At 34.8% G+C, this 15,801-nt stretch overlaps 3 protein-coding genes across 3 annotated transcripts in view; 2 read left to right on the forward strand and 1 right to left on the reverse strand.

The window, feature by feature from the left end:
- LOC139121182 (small ribosomal subunit protein mS29-like) overlaps nucleotides 1–15,801 on the reverse strand; it is an 84,090-nt gene that overhangs the window by 44,764 nt on the left and 23,525 nt on the right. The gene's annotated exons all lie outside the window — the stretch shown is intronic.
- LOC139121183 (complement C1q and tumor necrosis factor-related protein 9-like) lies at nucleotides 2,286–6,980 on the forward strand. Its single transcript, XM_070685871.1, has 3 exons — nucleotides 2,286–2,626; nucleotides 3,477–3,701; nucleotides 5,056–6,980. The coding sequence occupies exons 2-3, from the start codon at nucleotides 3,494–3,496 to the stop codon at nucleotides 5,805–5,807; spliced, it is 960 nt and encodes a 319-aa protein (XP_070541972.1). The 5' UTR covers nucleotides 2,286–2,626; nucleotides 3,477–3,493; the 3' UTR covers nucleotides 5,808–6,980.
- On the forward strand, nucleotides 8,761–15,351 carry LOC139121184 (complement C1q subcomponent subunit B-like). Its single transcript, XM_070685872.1, has 4 exons — nucleotides 8,761–8,888; nucleotides 9,753–9,977; nucleotides 11,322–12,347; nucleotides 13,291–15,351. Exons 2-3 carry the CDS (start codon nucleotides 9,770–9,772, stop codon nucleotides 12,044–12,046), a joined length of 933 nt encoding a protein of 310 aa, XP_070541973.1. The 5' UTR covers nucleotides 8,761–8,888; nucleotides 9,753–9,769; the 3' UTR covers nucleotides 12,047–12,347; nucleotides 13,291–15,351.

Genomic DNA, 15,801 nt, shown 5'->3' on the forward strand with positions numbered 1-15,801 from the left:
TGAGCAACAGGTGGGAGGTGCAGGCAACAGTTTCTGACAGTGTTCCACAACAATGGAAAAGTAAATATGACAGATAAGCAAGTTTTCAAATTCCCAGTGTACTGGTAAAGTAACCATTGCTGCTGTGCAGTAAATTGTAAAATGGCACCCTTCTACATTTTTATCATTAATTTGACAGCAAACATTGAAACTCATTATGACCCATATCTAAAAACATCAGATGGGATCTCACTGTCACAACATGCTCTTGAAAATTGAAGTGTAACATTCAAAAATGTATTACTTTATCATGAAAACATTTGTATACCAGTCTCAAAGAATCATAATAAGGTGCAAAATACTTTTGCCTTGCCTTTTGCTTTTGTTTCCGTGGTTCTGTCTATCCAACAGTTGTGTGGTCTTGTGTACAAAATCAGTCATGAAGTTCATCAACATATTTTCATTCAACCCAGGGAGTCATTAATCAATTGTGTTCATACATGGGATCAATAATCAAACTGAGCTACCATTTTAACCTGGTTTCTTGGTACGTATACAAGGGAACTCTAGTTCCATTGTAAATGTACCAAAATGTAATTCAATTTCAGTCTGTTCTTGTAGCCAGACTAGCTACAAACAGATGAAGAGTATAATAAGCATTTACTTTTCAGGTTAGTTTATTCATGAATAATTTGACCAAAGTTGTATTTCCAATATGTGCGTACATTTAATTTCAGTTCTAGTTCATAATAATTGACAAATACACATGCAACAGTTGTAGTTTTGTACTCAATGTGCATATTGGTAAAAAGTAAAAATTATGACTTTAATTTCAGTCTGTTTTTGTAGCCAGCATGGCAACGGAATGTTGAAGGCGAGTGTTATAGGTTTCAGAATAAAGCCAACATTGGTGAGAACATTTACTAGCCAATTAAATTGTGTTTTCTGTTCCTTTATGATGGTAGAACAATCATTTCACTTTTCTAAATCCAACATACAAAAGTTCATGCTAATCATTTCCCAAACATCACCAGATACTAATGGTATCTTTAAGGCTCTTATCAAGTGTACCTGTTTTTGTTGTCTGTGAAATACATCTCCATTCTAGAGCTAACAGTAGTTAACACCTCGAAAATGAAAGATTCAACTTTTGCTCAGACTTAACCATTGTCTTTAAAAATCAAAACCAAAATTTTGAGGTCACCATGCAAATTTTGATACCAGACACATAAATTACCTGGTATTTACTGAGATTTTAAATTAAAAATGGTCACCATCCCTGTGCTATCTCCATAAGGCAAAATAACATTCCCAATTTTCGCAAAACTAAGCTGGTGAAAACTTCATTTATTCCTCAAGCTTCAAAATGAGCCTCCACAAGTGGTAGGCCACACGGATATTGCAAAAGTTCAAGAGTCCAAATACAAGTCACTATGGCGCATTCTACTTTAAAACAAGGCCAAAGTAATTAAATTCTTTGTTTTGCGTCCACTCAAAATGGGAAAAGGTACGCGCCTAAGCGGCTGAAAAACACACACAAGAAAATTAACACACTGTAATTTGATTGCAGCAAGTAAACAATTGTAACAAACTTTTTAGTTCAGAAAAGTTAAGCGGGTATGTCCTAAAATTTCCTATTCAAATGATAAATAACATTGAAATATGTTTGTGTGATCCATATTGTCAGTTATTTGATAAGCTCTGCCTTGTTGATGGTACAGCTGAGGAGAAGAGAACTTAAACTTTACACTGTAGCTTCTGATACAAAACACAGCAAAGTGCACCAACTACCATCCTGTTGCAGTACAGGATCTGGGAAAAAATGTTCAATCATTCATTTTTGTACAATCTTTAATCTTTCTATCATAGACAGTAGAGGGGAGAGTATTTATGTTTCTATGGACATGCCAGATTTTTGAAGACCAAAATGAAGAAAAATGGTTGAGAGGAAAAAGGGATAGTCTGGGAGAATAAGATGTATAATATGTGAATGAAGATTCTAACTTTGTTCACTCAGCCTTGGAAAATGTTATACACAGAGATCTCACAAGGATATTTGACACTGCGAGAACACACAAAATTTCAACTTTACATGGGAAAAACTTATGCAGAGGAGTAAACAACACTAAAAGTAGATGTCGGAAGGAGATTCATTGTGAAAAGCAGTATATTTCATTCTTACTTTAAAATGGTAAACACAGCTATGAACCGCCAAAAATGGACAAAAATCTTAACTAGATGCATAATTAATACAGTCTGAATTTGCATACATTGTTGCATATAAAGTGATGCAGATTATGTACCATACTGGATCTATCAAGATAGAAAGCTGATACTGTGTGAAAATGAAGATAAACTCCACTTCTTATGCATGCAGATAGAAATTTTATACGATCTTGAAAGCACAGATGTGATGAGACAAAATGATGGATTATATTTACTTGAATTCTCCAAAAATGGCACCAGTAAACATCGTTCAGATCACCAAACATGGAGAAAAATTTGAACCAGAAGCAACGTTGTAAGACACTCAGTGATTTGCATACTTGTATAAAAAGGATGCAGATTGAACAATCTGGACAAGAACTGAGAGTCAGCCTGAAATCTCGGAACTAATTTTTCTCTTCAAGCAATTTCTTTGACCCTGGTAAGTTTACATTTTGCTTTCTCTTTATATGAAACAGAGCTGTGAGGAAATAGTCTGCTGCCATATTGATGGACTGGTCTACAGAGGAAGTCATTTTGAAGCTTTATTCTATGAATTGTCACTTAGGGTAGTTTGCACCTCAGAAGTCAAAGACTTAACTGCTTGCTCAAACTTTTCTTAAGCAAACTTTCAACTATTTTGTTTCAAAATCAAGAATAAATCTAGGGGTCAAAGAGAAAATTTTGGTACTAGAGATACAAATTACCCAATATTTACCAATACTTCAAATTCAAAATTGCCACCATCCTTGTGTTATCTCTACGGGAAAAAACAAAATTCCCAATTTTAACAAACTAAGCCAGTGAAAACTTAAATTACTTTATAAGATTCAAAAATCAGCCCCAAACAAGTGGTAGGCAAAATGAATATAATGTAAAAGTTTGAGCGTCAGAATATCTGCCCCTGAGACACATTCTACCCTAAAGAAGAACTCTTTGATGGCAACAACATTGGAAAATGTAGTTCTACTTGATACATCCTACACTCGGTAATTGTCCGCAATTTATGGTAAATATGTTCTTACAGTATTGTGCAGTTGTGATGATGCACAGATTTAAACTGGTAAATCAGCTCAGTCATGAGTCATGCAGGTGAAATATTACTTCAAATTTTACATTATGTACCTTTCTTGACTCTTTGTTCCCAACTGAAAATTTAAACATGCATTTAAATCATATTCCTACTGAGCTGATACTCATATTGCTTGCAAGAATTATTCACTTCCATTTTTCAATGAACCAATTTCAAAGAATGATTCAGTCTAACTTAAATGGTATCTATATTTTTCAAGTTGAAAGGACATCCACCATGATCATGGCAAACCTGAAATTCATCTTGCTACAATTTTGCATCATTGTTACTTTGTATCAACTTGCAACATGTTTGGCTGAGGAACAGAGTGTACTCCCTCAGACTGGGACACTGCAGCCACCTGAAAGCCAATCAGACACTGAGGCAATCCAATCTCCAAGACAACAATGTACAAACTCTATCCACGGTGTCCCTGGTATTCCAGGTACGTACCTCACAAGTACCGGTAGTTGTGATCTGACTGAAATATTCTCAGGAAAATCAGAGATACTGGTTGATGCAGACAACTGAACAAACCAATCAACACTTTCAATGCAGGCCCTTGGGATGGCACTTGGCTCTGAATTCTGGTACAGATTTATCCTGGCTAGTTCAATTTACAAAGTAAACTTGACAATTTTCTTTAGATTGGGTCAGAAGACTTCACTTCTATCAGCATACCGATCAATGTCAATGGTTGATACTTTCTATAAAATGGTGCGACAAAAATGTTGATGTCAGGTCAAAAGTTGTGGCAGTGTCAAACAATAGGACATCAGACTTCCAAAAGGGAGATAAAATGCAATGAGATTTGTCTGCCATGCTCATGTTTTAATTATCTATGGTCCCTTTATACATATGTAATGATATTAATTAACAAGTGGAAAAATCTGAATTTTGCCACATTAATTTCAAAATTGTAGAAATAACTTGATTGAAAGGAGAACAATAAATATGTCACAAAAATAGTATCATTAAAAGAATGAATTGACGGGTATCCACTCTGCATAGTTTAAATTTAACAGTCTCAGAGTCTCAGAGTAGAATTCAAACTTAAGCTTGTTTAAAGCATTTGGTTGCAGTGCACAGTGCATTTTGGAATACATATCTACAACCATGCCATGTACAAATAAGTGTACAGAAAGGTTTTCAAATTTTGGCTTTGCACAGTGGACGGATTTGAAAAAGCTATTTGTCAATAAAAGAAGACAGTATACTGTTACCTTTATGGGAAATGCCTGTCATTAACACTTGAGAAGTGACATGTGTTGAATTAAAGTAGTACAATTGAAAAAGTTAACCTTTTCCTCAAACTTTCTGTAGGGAAACTTTAAACCAATCCTGTTCAAAACCAAGAAAAAATCATAGGTCACCAAACTTTAGTATAAGAACAACAAATGACCAAATATTTACCACCACTTAAAATTCAAAATGGCGACTGTTCCTGATTTTGGTCTATGGAGATAATTATTCAATTAGCTAAAAATAAACTGGTGAAAATTTACTTTAATACTCCATGAGCTTCAAAATGGGCTCAATATGAGTAGGAGACCTATGAGGCATTATAAACATTTGAAAGTCCAAATATCTGTCCCACAGGTGCATTCCACGTAGTTTACAATGCCAACAAAAACTAATGGTTATGCAGTTTTGGTTCATAAGAGAATTCAAGAAAATATTTGACAATAATTTTAAGGAAGGAACATAGAGTACTAAAATTTATAGTCATGTTTGAATGAGAAAAGTTGTAATTTGAGGTGGTCAAATATTTGTAGATTTATTATTTTTCATGTATTTAGGAATTCCTGGCAGTCCTGGACCAGTAGGTGCTCCTGGTTTGAAGGGTAATGATGGTCAGGTTGGACCAATGGGGTTCAAAGGTGACATTGGACCACCAGGTGAAAATGGTGAGAAAGGGAGTCCTGGTTCAAAGGGGGATAAAGGTGACTATGGAGCAAATGGTCAGATGGGTCAGAAAGGAGTCCAGGGCAAGCCTGGTCCAAAAGGAGTGCAAGGTGACCTTGGACAGAAGGGAAGTACTGGTCAAAGTGGACCAACTGGACCTAAAGGGCAGCAAGGACCACCAGGACAGCAAGGTCAGAAGGGAGACAAAGGTCACGCCGGAGAAATACAACATCCAAGTAGAATGGCATTTTCAGTTGTAAGAACATCATCTCTCGGCCCTGTGTCATCTCACACTACTGTTATCTACAACAAGGTCTATTCAAATGTAGGCAATGGTTACAGTTCATCCACTGGTAAATTCACATGCTCTGTCAGTGGTGTGTATTTCTTTATGATATCCGGTATGAGAATATACAGTTATTCTACTAACATGTATATTTGTTTGATGAAAAATAATGAGAAATTGCCATGTGTTTATGTGGACGATACTGGAGGACGGAAATACGGTGCAGCTTCAACCAGTGTCATCATAGATTTGGAGGAAGGGGATGAAGTGTGGGTCAGACTTGGCAATGGCTATGCCTTGTACAGTGACAGTGATGAGTATGCATCTTTTACAGGGTATCTGCTCCATGAAAATTCTTAAGAACAAGACTTTGATTCTACAGTTTATCAGAACATATCGATAAAATTGCATCTAAGTTTTTGTAGATAAAATATAGAGGTACATCTTTCTATTTTTCATTCTTGCTCATTCACCAAAGGTTAACTTATCCCAATGAAAATTGAGAGAGAAAATAAAATTTCCATTTGGTCATTTCAATGATTCTATAAAAGCTCTGAATTAAGGTATTTTACCTATGATATCTCACTGAGATTCAACAAATGCAGTTTGTTTTTCTATCAAACTCTGCAAATTTTGAGCAACAGGTGGGAAGTGCAGGCAACAGTTTCTGAGTGTTCCATAACAATGGAAAAGTAAATATGACAGATAGGCAAGTTTTCAAATTCCCTGTACTGGTAAAGTAACCGTTACTGCAGTAAATTGTAAAATGGCACCCCTCTACATTTTTATCATTAATTTGACAGCAAACACTGAAACTCATTATGACCCATATCTAAAAACATCAGATGGGATCTCACTGTCACAACATGGTCTTGAAAATTGAAGGGTAACATTCAAAATTGTATTGCTTTATCATGAAAACATTTGTATATCAGTCTCAAAGAATCATAATAAAGTGCAAAATACTTTTGCCTTGCCTTTTGCTTTTGTTTCCGTGGTTCTGTCTATCCAACAGTTGTGTGGTCTTGTGTACAAAATCAGTCATGAAGTTCATCAACATATTTTCATTCAACCCAGGGAGTCATTAATTAATTGTGTTCATACATGGGATCAATAATCAAACTGAGCTACCATTTTAACCTGGTTTCTTGGTACGTATACAAGTGAACTCTAGTTCCATTGTAAATGTACCAAAATGTAATTCAATTTCAGTCTGTTCTTGTAGCCAGACTAGCTACAAACAGATGAAGAGTATAATAAGCATTTACTTTTCAGGTTAGTTTATTCATGAATAATTTGACCAAAGTTGTATTTCCAATATGTGCGTACATTTAATTTCAGTTCTAGTTCATAATAATTGACAAATACACATGCAACAGTTGTAGTTTTGTACTCAATGTGCATATTGGTAAAAAGTAAAAATTATGACTTTAATTTCAGTCTGTTTTTGTAGCCAGCATGGCAATGGAATGTTGAAGGCGAGTGTGATAGGTTTCAGAATAAAGCCAACATTGGTGAGAACATTTACTAGCCAATTAAATTGTGTTTTCTGTTCCTTTATGATGGTGGAACAATCATTTCACTTTTCTAAATCCAAGGTACAAAAGTTCATGCTAATCATTTCCCAAACATCACCAGATACTAATGGTATCATTAAAGGTATACTGTCACCTGTTCCAATTTTGCCACAGTTACCATGGAAAGAGAAAATCTAACCAATCACAGCTTTTAAGCGGATGGCCGTATTTTTAAAAACAGCGCCCTCACATGGGCATTTTGAATATTGAGGAACGCCCCTTGACCATATATGTGCATATGTAGATTACAGGTGACTGTATACCTTTAAGGCTCTTATCAACTGTACCTGTTTTTGTTGTCTGTGAAATACATTTCCATTCTAGATCTAACAGTACTTAACACCTCGAAAATGAAAGATCCAAATTTTGCTCAGACTTAACCATTGTCTTTAAATATCAAAAACAAAATTTTGAGGTCACCATGCAAATTTTGATACCAGACACATAAATTACCTGGTATTTACTGAGATTTTAAATTAAAAATGGTCACCATCACTGTGCTATCTCCATAAGGCAAAATAACATTCCCAATTTTCGCAAAACTAAGCTGGTGAAAACTTCATTTATTCCTCAAGCTTCAAAATGAGCCTCCACAAGTGGTAGGCCACACGGATATTGCAAAAGTTCAAGAGTCCAAATACAAGTCACTATGGCGCATTCTACTTTAAAACAAGGCCAAAGTAATTAAATTCTTTGTTTTGCCTCCACTCAAAATGGGAAAGGTACGCGCCTCAGCGGCTGAAAACCACACACAAGAAAATTAACACAATGTAATTTGATTGCAGCAAGTAAACAATTGTAACAAACTTTTTAGTTCAGAAAAGTTAAGCGGGTATGTCCTAAAATTTCCTATTCAAATGATAAATAACATTGAAATATGTTTGTGTGATCCATATTGTCAGTTATTTGATAAGCTCTGCCTTGTTGATGGTACAGCTAAGGAGAAGAGAACTTAAACTTTACACTGTAGCTTCTGATACAAAACACAGCAAAGTGCACCAACTACCATCCTGTTGCAGTACAGGATCTGGGAAAAAATGTTCAATCATTCATTTTTGTACAATCTTTAATCTTTCTATCATAGACAGTAGAGGGGAGAGTATTTATGTTTCTATGGACATGCCAGATTTTTGAAGACCAAAATGAAGAAAAATGGTTTGAGAGGAAAAAGGGATAGTCTGGGAGAATAAGATGTATAATATGTGAATGAAGATTCTAACTTTGTTCACTCAGCCTTGGAAAATGTTATACACAGAGATCTCACAAGGGATATTTGACACTGCGAGAACACACAAAATTTCAACTTTACATGGGAAAAACTTATGCAAAGGAGTAAACAACACTAAAAGTAGATGTCGGAAGGAGATTTATTGTGAAAAGCAGTATATTTCATTCCTACTTTAAAATGGTAAACACAGCTATGAACTACCAAAAATGGACAAAAATCTTGACTAGATGCATAATTAATACAGTCTGAATTTGCATACATTGTTGCATATAAAGTGATGCAGATTATGTACCATACTGGAACAATCAAGATAGAAAGCTGATACTGTGTGAAAATGAAGATAAACTCCACATCTTATGCATGCAGATAGAAATTTTATACGATCTGGAAAGCACAGATGTGATGAGACAAAATGATGGATTATATTTACTTGAATTCTCCAAAAATGGCACCAGTAAACATCGTTCAGATCACCAAACATGGAGAAAAATTTGAACCAGAAGCAACGTTGTAAGACACTCAGTGATTTGCATACTTGTATAAAAAGGATGCAGATTGAACAATCTGGACAAGAACTGAGAGTCAGCCTGAAATCTCGGAACTAATTTTTCTCTTCAAGCAATTTCTTTGACCCTGGTAAGTTTACATTTTGCTTTCTCTTTATATGAAACAGAGCTGTGAGGAAATAGTCTGCTGCCATATTGATGGACTGGTCTACAGAGGAAGTCATTTTGAAGCTTTATTCTATGAATTGTCACTTAGGGTAGTTTGCACCTCAGAAGTCAAAGACTTAACTGCTTGCTCAAACTTTCTTAAGCAAACTTTCAACTATATTCTTTCAAAATCAAGAACAAATCCAGGGGTCAAAGAGAAAATTTTGGTACTAGAGATACAAATTACCAAATATTTACCAATATTGAAATTCGAAATTGCCACATCCTTGTGTTATCTCTATGGGGGAAAACAAAATTCCCAATTTTAACAAAACTAAGCCAGTGAAAACTTAAGTTACTCTATAGATTCAAAATCAGCCCAAAACAAGTGGTAGGCCAAATGAATATAATGTAAAAGTTTGAGCGTCAGAATATCTGCCCCTGAGACACATTCTACCCTAAAGAAGAACTCTTTGATGGCAACAACATTGGAAAATGTAGTTCTACTTGATACATCCTACACTCAGTAATTGTCCGTAATTTATGGTAAATATGTTCTTATAGTATTGTGCAGTTGTGATGATGCACAGATTTAAACTGGTAAATCAGCTCAGTCATGAGTCATGCAGGTGAAATATTACTTCACATTTTACATTCCCAATTATACGGCATTTATGTAAATTTCTTGACTCTTTGTTCCCAACTGAAAATTTAAACAAGCATTTAAATCATATTCCTACTGAGCTGATACTCCTATTGCGTGCAAGAATTATTCACTTCCATTTTTCAATGAACCAATTTCAAAGAATGATTCAGTCTAACTTAAATGGTATCTATATTTTTCAAGTTGAAAGGACATCCACCATGATCATGGTAAACCTGAAATTCATCTTGCTACAATTTTGTATCATTGTTACTTTGTATCAACTTGCAACATGTTTGGCTGAGGAGCAGAGTGTACTCCCTCAGACTGGGACACTGCAGCCACCTGAAAGCCAATCAGACACTGAGGCAATCCAATCTCCAAGACAACAATGTACAAACTCTATCCACGGTGTCCCTGGTATTCCAGGTATGTACCTCACAAGTAGTTGTGATCTGACTGAAATATTCTCAGGAAAATCAGAGATACTGGTTGATGCAGACAACTGAACGAACCAATCAATACTTTTTATGCAGAGCCTTGGGCTGGCACTTGGCTCTGAATTCTGGTACAGATTTATCCTGGCTAGTTCAATTTACAAAGTAAACTTGACAATTTTCTTTAGATTTGGTCAGAAGACTTCACTTCTATCAGCATACTGATCAATGTCAATGGTCTATACTTTCCAAAAATATGGTGCGACAAAAATGTCAATTTCAGGTCAAAAGTTGTGGCAGTGTCAAACAATAGGACATCAGACTTCCAAAAGGGAGATAAAATGCAATGAGATTTGTCTGCCATGCTCATGTTTTAATTATCTATGGTCTCTTACATATGTAATGATATTAATTAACAAATGGAAAAATCCGAATTTTGCCACATTACTTTCGAAATTGTAGAAAGAACTTGATTGAAAGGAGAACAATAAATATGCCACTAAAATAGTATCATTAAAAGAATGAATTGATTGGTATCCACTCTGCATAGTTTAAATTTAACAGTCTCAGAGTCTCAGAGTAGAATTCAAACTTTAAGTTTGTTTAAAGCATTTGGCTGCAGTGCACAGTGCATTTTGGAATACATATCTACAACCATGCCATGTACAAATAAGTGTACAGAAAGGTTTTCAAATTTTGGCTTTGCACAGTGGACGGATTTGAAAAAGCTATTTGTCAATAAAAGAAGACAGTATACTGTTACCTTTATGGGAAATGCCTGTCAATAACACTTGAGAAGTGACATGTGTTGAATTAAAGTAGTACAATTGAAAAAGTTAACCTTTTCCTCAAACTTTCTGTAGGGAAACTTTAAACCAATCCTGCTCAAAACCAAGAAAAAATCATAGGTCACCAAACTTTAGTTTAGAGCAACGAATGACCAAATATTTACCACCGCTTAAATTCAAAATGGCGACTGTTCCTGATTTTGGTCTACGGAGATAATTATTCAATTTGCTAAAAAAAAACTGGTGAAAATTTACTTTAATACTCCATGAGCTTCAAAATGGGCTCAATATGAGTAGGAGACGTAAGAGGCATTATAAACATTTGGAAGTCCAAATATCTGTCCCAGAGGTGCATTCCAGCTAGTTTACAATGCCAATAAAAACTAATAGTTATGCAGTTTTGGTTCATAGGAGAATTCAAGAAAAATATTTGAAAATAATTTTAAGGAAGAAAATGAGTACTTAAATTTATAGTCATGTTTGAATGAGAAAAGTTGTAATTTGAGGTGGTCAAATATTTGCAGATATATTATTTTTCATGTATTTAGGAATTCCTGGCAGTCCTGGACCAGTAGGTGCTCCTGGTTTGAAGGGTAATGATGGTCAGGTTGGACCAATGGGGTTCAAAGGTGACATTGGACCACCAGGTGAAAATGGTGAGAAAGGAAGTCCAGGTTCAAAGGGAGATAAAGGTGACTATGGAGCAAATGGTCAGATGGGTCAGAAAGGAGTCCAGGGCAAGCCTGGTCCAAAAGGAGTACAAGGTGACCTTGGACCAACTGGACCTAAAGGGCAGCAAGGACCACCAGGACAGCAAGGTCAGAAGGGAGACAAAGGTCAAGGTGGAGAAATACAACATCCAAGTAGAGTGGCATTTTCAGTTGTAAGAACATCATTTCTCGGCCCTGTGTCAAGTGACAATACTGTTATCTACAACAAGGTTTATTCAAATGTAGGCAATGGTTACAGTTCATCCACTGGTAAATTCACAAGCTCTGTCAATGGTGTGTATTTCTTTATGATATCCGGTATGAGAACACGCAGTGATTCACATCGCATGTATATTTGTTTGATGAAAAATAATGAGAAACTGCCATGTGTTTATGTGAACACTTCTGGACTACAGCAATACGGTGCAGCTTCAACCAGTGTCATCATAGATTTGGAGGAAGGGGATGAAGTGTGGGTCAGACTTAGCAGTGGCTCTGTCTTGTACAGTAGCAGTGAGGAGTATGCATCTTTTACAGGGCATCTGCTCCATGAAAATTCTTAAGAACAAGAATTTGATTTTACAGTTTATCACAACATATCGATAAAATTGCATCTAAATTTTTGTAGATAAATACAGAGGTACATCTTTCTATTTTTGATTCTTGCTCATTCACCAAAGGTCATCTTATCCAAATGACAATGAGAGAGAGAAAGGAAAATTTCCATTTGGTCATTTCAATGATTCTATAAAAGCTCCATAAGCGCTAACATCAATTATTTTTGTCCTGTTTGTACAATACAGTTTCTTGTTCAACCTTAAAAGTCATGTCAAAGGATGACGTTTAACTCACAAAGGACAGTCTGTAAGTGTGTTTATACCCACTTGCAATGTTATTGTTGAAAAGTAAATTTATGTCTGAACTGGAATTCATTTGTCAATGATAAACACTGCATATTGTAAACAGTCTGTAAGTGTCTTTATGCCCACTTGCAATGTTATTGTTGAAAAGTAAATTTAAGTCTGAACTGGAATTCATTTGTAAATGATAAACACTGCATATTGTAAACAGTATGTAAGAGTCTTTATGCCCACTTGCAATGTTATTATTGAAAAGTAAATTTATGTCTGAACTGGAATTCATTTGTCAATGATAAACACTGCATATTGTAAACAGTATGTAAGTGTCTTTATGCCCACTGCAATGTTATTATTGAAAAGTAAATTTATGTCTGAACTGGAATTCATTTGTCAATGATAAACACTGCATATTGTAAACAGTATGTAAGTGTCTTTATGCCCACTTGCAATGTTATTGTTGAAAAGTAAATTTATGTCTGAACTGGAATTCATTTGTCAATGATAAACACTGCATATTGTAAACAGTATGTAAGTGTCTTTATGCCCACTTGCAATGTTATTATTGAAAAGTAAATTTATGTCTGAACTGGAATTCATTTGTCAATGATAAACACTGCATATTGTAAACAGTATGTAAGTGTCTTTATGCCCACTTGCAATGTTATTGTTGAAAAGTAAATTTATGTCTGAACTGGAATTCATTTGTCAATGATAAACACTGCATATTGTAAACAGTATGTAAGTGTCTTTATGCCCATTGCAATGTTATTATTGAAAAGTAAATTTATGTCTGAACTGGAATTCATTTGTCAATGATAAACACTGCATATTGTAAACAGTATGTAAGTGTCTTTATGCCCACTTGCAATGTTATTGTTGAAAAGTAAATTTATGTCTGAACTGGAATTCATTTGTCAATGATAAACACTGCATATTGTAAACAGTATGTAAGTGTGTTTATACCCACTTGCAATGTTATTGTTGAAAAGTAAATTTAAGTCTGAACTGGAATTCATTTGTAAATGATAAACACTGCATATTGTAAACAACGTATTTTATTGGCAAGACTTATATATTGTATAACAATATACTGTATGGAAAGAATAAGAGAATGCAATTTCTAGAACAAAATGAGATATAGTATCAAAAATTACAACTGTTGCACAGCTCAGGTAGAATGAGACTCGGGTACAGATATTCAGACTCTCAAATTTTCGCAGTTCTTTTTTGATCTACCACTTAAGGGGGCTTATTAAACCTCTTGGAGTAAAGAAAAATTGTCACTTTCTTAGTTTTTTTAAAATCAAACATTTCAATTTTCTCCGTAGAGTAAACACAGGGATGGCAGTCATTTTGAATTTTAAATATCAGTACACATACCGGTAATGTAATTTGTTTCTCTGGTTCCAAAGTTTGCAGGACGACCTGTGATTTTTATATTTGATTTGGTCATGGTTGAAAGTTTCACTGAAGAAAGTGTGAGCAAAAGTTTAAGTCGTTCACTTTCAAGGTGCATACTGCCTTAAGCTAAGGCATCAGGGGAATTTTTACACTTTTAATCTTGAAGATTTAAGCAGTGTATCTAGCAATAGTTAAGTATTAAATTTTTACTCATACTTTATTTAAGGAAACTTGAACCTGTAGCTTTTAATACTTTCACCACTAGACTAAGGTACATTCAAATTTTGTCAATAGGACCTTATATAATGGTAAGAGGTGGTATAAGGGTCTCGCCAGATGAAATTTTTTAATTTGAGAATAAAGTTGCCTTCAATTAGAAAAGTACACTTTACTGAAATTCAAAATGGCTGTCAGTCCATGTTAATGATGTAATACTATGAATAAAACTGCAATGTTGTGTTTCGTGAGGAGATAAGCTTCTAGTTTCCTTCCTCGATGTTAAAGTGACCAAACAGAGCTGTACGATGGCCAAAAATGGTAATTATAGATGTGAAAACTTTCATTCTATGTTTCTTAAGCACACTGAGATAATTTCACCATAAATGTAACATGCCTGTAAAACTCTCTGTGAATTAAGGTCTTTTACCAGTGATATCTCACTGAGATTCAACAAATGCAGTTTGTTTTTCTATCAGACTCTGCAAATTTTGAGCAACAGGTGGGAGGTGCAGGCAACAGTTTCTGACAGTGTTCCATAACAATGGAAAAGTAAATATGACAGATAAGCAAGTTTTCAAATTCCCTGTACTGGTAAAGTAACCGTTACTGCTGTGCAGTAAATTGTAAAATGACACCCTTTTATCATTTTTATCATTAATTTGACAGCAAACATTGAAACACATTATGACTCATATTTAAAAACATCAGATGGAATCTCACTGTCACAACATGCTCTTGAAAACTGAAGTGTAACATTCAAATATGTATTGCTTTATCACGAAAACATTTGTATATCAGTCTCAAAGAATCAGTGCAGAATACTTTTGCCTTGCCTTTTGCTTTTGTTTCAATAGTTCTGTCTATCCAACAGCTGTGTGGTCTTGTGTAAAAAATCAGTCATGAAGTTCATCGACATATTTTCATTCAACCCACAAAGTCATCAATTCTTTGTGCTTGCATTTGATCAATCATGAAACTGACCTATCCTTTTAACTTTGCCTCTTGGTACGTATACAAGGAAACTCTAGTTCCATTGTAAATGTACCAAAATGTAATTCAATTTCAGTCTGTTCTTGTAGCCAGACTAGCTACAAACAGATGAAGAGTATAATTAGTATTACTTTTCAGGTTAGTTGTTCATGAATACACTTGACCAAAGTTGTATTTCCAACATGTGAGTACTTTATTTCAGTTCTAGTTCATGATAGTTGACAAATACACATGCAACAGTTGTAGTTTTGTAGTCAATGTGCATATTTGTAAAAAGTAAAAATTATGACATTAATTTCAGTCTGTTTTTGTAGCCAGCATGGCAACGGAATGTTTAAGGCGAGTGTTATAGGTTTCAGAATAAAGCCAACATTGGTGAGAACATTTACTAGCCAATTAAATTGTGTTTTCTGTTCCTTTATGATGGTGGAACAATCATTTCACTTTTCTAAATCCAAGGTACAAAAGTTCATGCTAATCATTTCCCAAACATCACCAGATACTAATGGTATCATTAAAGGTATACTGTCACCTGTTCCAATTTTGCCATAGTTACCATGGAAAGAGAAAATCTAACCAATCACAGCTTTTAAGCGGATGGCCGCTTTTTAAAAACAGCGCCCTCACATGGGCATTTTGAATACTGAGGAACGCCCCTTTGACCATATATGTGCATATGTAGATTACAGGTGACTGTATACCTTTAAGGCTCTTATCAACTGTACCTGTTTTTGTTGTCTGTGAAATACATTTCCATTCTAGATCTAACAGTACTTAACACCTCGAAAATGAAAGATCCAAATTTTGCTCAGACTTAACCATTGTCTTTAAATATCAAAAACAAAATT

This window comes from Ptychodera flava, chromosome 21, assembly GCF_041260155.1.
Source record: "Ptychodera flava strain L36383 chromosome 21, AS_Pfla_20210202, whole genome shotgun sequence".
Lineage (NCBI taxonomy): Eukaryota > Metazoa > Hemichordata > Enteropneusta > Ptychoderidae > Ptychodera > Ptychodera flava.

Coding starts and splice junctions, on each gene's coding strand:
- LOC139121183 (XM_070685871.1), top strand. CDS start 3,494: ATGATCATGGCAAACCTGAAATTCATCTTGCTACAATTTTGCATCATT. Junction 3,702..5,055: donor CGGTGTCCCTGGTATTCCAG/GTACGTACCTCA, acceptor TCATGTATTTAG/GAATTCCTGGCAGTCCTGGA.
- LOC139121184 (XM_070685872.1), top strand. CDS start 9,770: ATGATCATGGTAAACCTGAAATTCATCTTGCTACAATTTTGTATCATT. Junction 9,978..11,321: donor CGGTGTCCCTGGTATTCCAG/GTATGTACCTCA, acceptor TCATGTATTTAG/GAATTCCTGGCAGTCCTGGA.